The sequence below is a fragment of the Ochotona curzoniae genome, unplaced genomic scaffold, assembly GCF_017591425.1.
Source record: "Ochotona curzoniae isolate NIBS_2020 unplaced genomic scaffold, NIBS_Ocur_1.0 contig_3622, whole genome shotgun sequence".
Lineage (NCBI taxonomy): Eukaryota > Metazoa > Chordata > Mammalia > Lagomorpha > Ochotonidae > Ochotona > Ochotona curzoniae.
Window position 1 is genome coordinate 21,117,393 of NW_024465926.1, and position 2,523 is coordinate 21,119,915.

The window sequence follows — 2,523 nt, forward strand, 5'->3', positions numbered from 1 at the left end:
AAGTCAGAAAATCAAAATAAGGGATTGCACCATTTCTGTGCTGTCTTCCCTTGACATGAGAAGAGAGGAGCAGTCCCCACTCGCCCCCGTCAGGCCCAAGGAGCCAGAAGCTCAGAGAGGACCCCTGGGGGCCTGAAGTGTTGTGAACCACTGTCTCCATCCAGAGCCCTCCATCCAGGGCTCTGCACCGCTAAATCAATTCTCCAACCCAATGTCTTATTCCCCAAAGCACACAAAAGCATCCAGAGTCAGAATAAAGTCAACAGCCTTTATTCTTTATGTCAACACCCACATACTTCATACAACAAGGAATGTAGCAAAGGGGTCGGCTTGTGTGGCCATGGGGAGAGGAGGGGAAGAGGGGGTGAGTACTCAAGGTTTGTCCGCATGGCTCTATGTACATCAGGGGCCAGGCTCTGCCCACATCAGGCACAGCAGTTGCACTTGTCCGATGCCCCTGTGCAGATGCAGCCCTGGGCACACTTGGCACAGCCCACAGGGCAGCAGGAGCAGCAGCCTGGGAAAAGATAGGAGAGCAGGAGAGGTCAGAGCTGATTGAATAGGCACCTGCCCGCCCAAACAGCAGGCCTGGCACAAGCTCTACTTTTTACCAAGCAGGAGTATTTGTTCATGTTTACAAGTCTCCCCACCCTCACCCCCCGCCGCCCACTCCCGTCCATGCAGTCCCCCCTCCCAGAAGTCCAGGGAAAGCCCCACACTCACTCTTCTTGCAGGAGGCGCATTTGCATTCCCTGCATGTGCAGGAGCCGGCACAGGTGCAGGAGTCACCTGCAGGGGTGAGAGAGACTGGGGATGAACAACAAACGCGACGTAGTCGCCTAATGAGCGCTCTGTGCTCTGCTCAGGGCACCGCAGCCAGGTTGCAAGTTCTGCCTCACTGGGGACAGGAAGGCTAACTTGCTAGGCAATGACTCTGTCACCTCCTAGCCCAAGGAGTTCTGACCTCCTGAGCTGGGGAGGTTTTCAGCTTAAATCCTCCCACTCTTGAAATGGGAAGCATCGCCAAGCTGAAAATGTTCTAAAAGATGCTGAAGTCAATTGATTTGACACGACTGAAAGTATCAACACTGCAAAGCAAAGGGGCGGCCCACTTCATACAGAACTCTTCCCACCCCCAGAAATCTTTTGTCCGGATGAGAAATGGAGAGCCCTAGGTCTTGAAATTCCGCGTGGCTTACTGGTGGCGCAGGAGCAGTTGGGGTCCATTTCGAGTTCAGGTGAAGCTGGAGATGCAGAGCGAAAGGCGAAAGTCACCCAGGCGGTTGGAAGGCCAGTTGTGACTTAGCGGGCAGCCAACTCACTTTAAAGCCGGGAGAAAGCACCGAGCGCAAAGGTCCCGCCCTGGTCCTTGCACCCGCCCCTGCTGCGGCGCACCGCCCCACGCCCTGGCCTGGGCTGTGCGCACTCCGCGGGCCGAGTGCAGGGTTCCCCTAGCGTCACGCCGTGCCCTTCGCGGGGGCTGTTCCTTGGAGGCCCGCGGCAGTGGCTGAGAGCTCGCGCTGGGCAAAATGTTGCCGTTTCTGCCGCCTTTTCCTAATTTCCACACTGCGGACTGCCATCTGGCGCTCCGGGAACCCAGTATCTACCACGCTCCCTGACCCCCCTCTTCCAGTCCTGGCTGAGTGATGTCAGCTGCGCGGGTTCCCGGAATCCGTGGGCAACGCCTGACTTGTGCTCACGTCCCGGCACGGGCGCGAGCTGAGAGCAGAGTGAGGGTGTTGTGTGCAGAGGACCGCCGCCTCCCCCGGGACTCTCCCCGTCCTCACCTTTGTTCTTTGGCCACGTTTCTCCTGCGCACCGCGGCTTAGGACACCGCGTGTAACTCTGGTGTCTCAGGGATCACACACTGGCGTCCAGCTTTTTTTCTTTCCATCAGCTCTCTGAGAACAGCAGAGGCCGGCCCTAGTTTATGGGATACCCTAAAAGAGTTCCCTGCTCTTGCCTTGGCAGCCCCCATCCGTATGGCGAACTGGGTACTGAACCAACGGATTTAAGATTTCTCCCTTTCAAATGAATGCCATTACAGTTCATTAGCCTATACCATGCCCTGTTTAATCATTTTCCATTTTTGCAGCCCCCACACCACAACCACAAAGAGCACTGCCAACTACGATCTCTTACTGATTGGACATGTATGAAACAAGGAGTTGAAGCAACTAGGCTGGGTCACAAACTCCTGCTGCCTCTGAACTTGCCAGCTTTCCAGGAAAGGGAGAGCTGTTTGGGCTCCACTTGCTTCCAGGAGCAGCTATGTCCAGAATGTAGATGGATTCTCACTCCCAGAGCTGGAAAAGAGATTGCTTTCTTTGTACATGGAAACAAACTTTTTTTTTAATGTTAGATAAAATAATAGTGTGGGTTTAAAAAAATTGACCACAAGGGTTACTTTGTTAATTTATGTGTTTGTTAATATATATTTTTAAAAGACTTGTTTTTTGTTGGAAAGGCAGATTTACATAGAAAAGGAGAGAGAGAGAAGGATCTTCTATCCACCGATTCATT

General features: G+C 53.6%; 1 protein-coding gene across 2 annotated transcripts; it reads right to left on the reverse strand.

The window, feature by feature from the left end:
- Window positions 1-254: 254 nt before the first annotated feature.
- LOC121158069 (metallothionein-2-like) lies at window positions 255-1,649 on the reverse strand. 2 transcript variants are annotated; one of them, XM_040982674.1, is made up of 3 exons: window positions 1,200-1,649; window positions 724-807; window positions 255-517 (listed from the first exon to the last, which is right to left on the reverse strand). In XM_040982674.1, the coding sequence occupies exons 1-3, from the start codon at window positions 1,225-1,227 to the stop codon at window positions 426-428; spliced, it is 204 nt and encodes a 67-aa protein (XP_040838608.1). In that variant the 5' UTR covers window positions 1,228-1,649; the 3' UTR covers window positions 255-425. The 2 variants fall into 2 exon arrangements, with proteins under 2 accessions (XP_040838608.1, XP_040838607.1); XM_040982673.1 differs by having other exon boundaries at window positions 724-789; window positions 1,200-1,372.
- Between the last annotated feature and the right edge of the window lie 874 nt (window positions 1,650-2,523).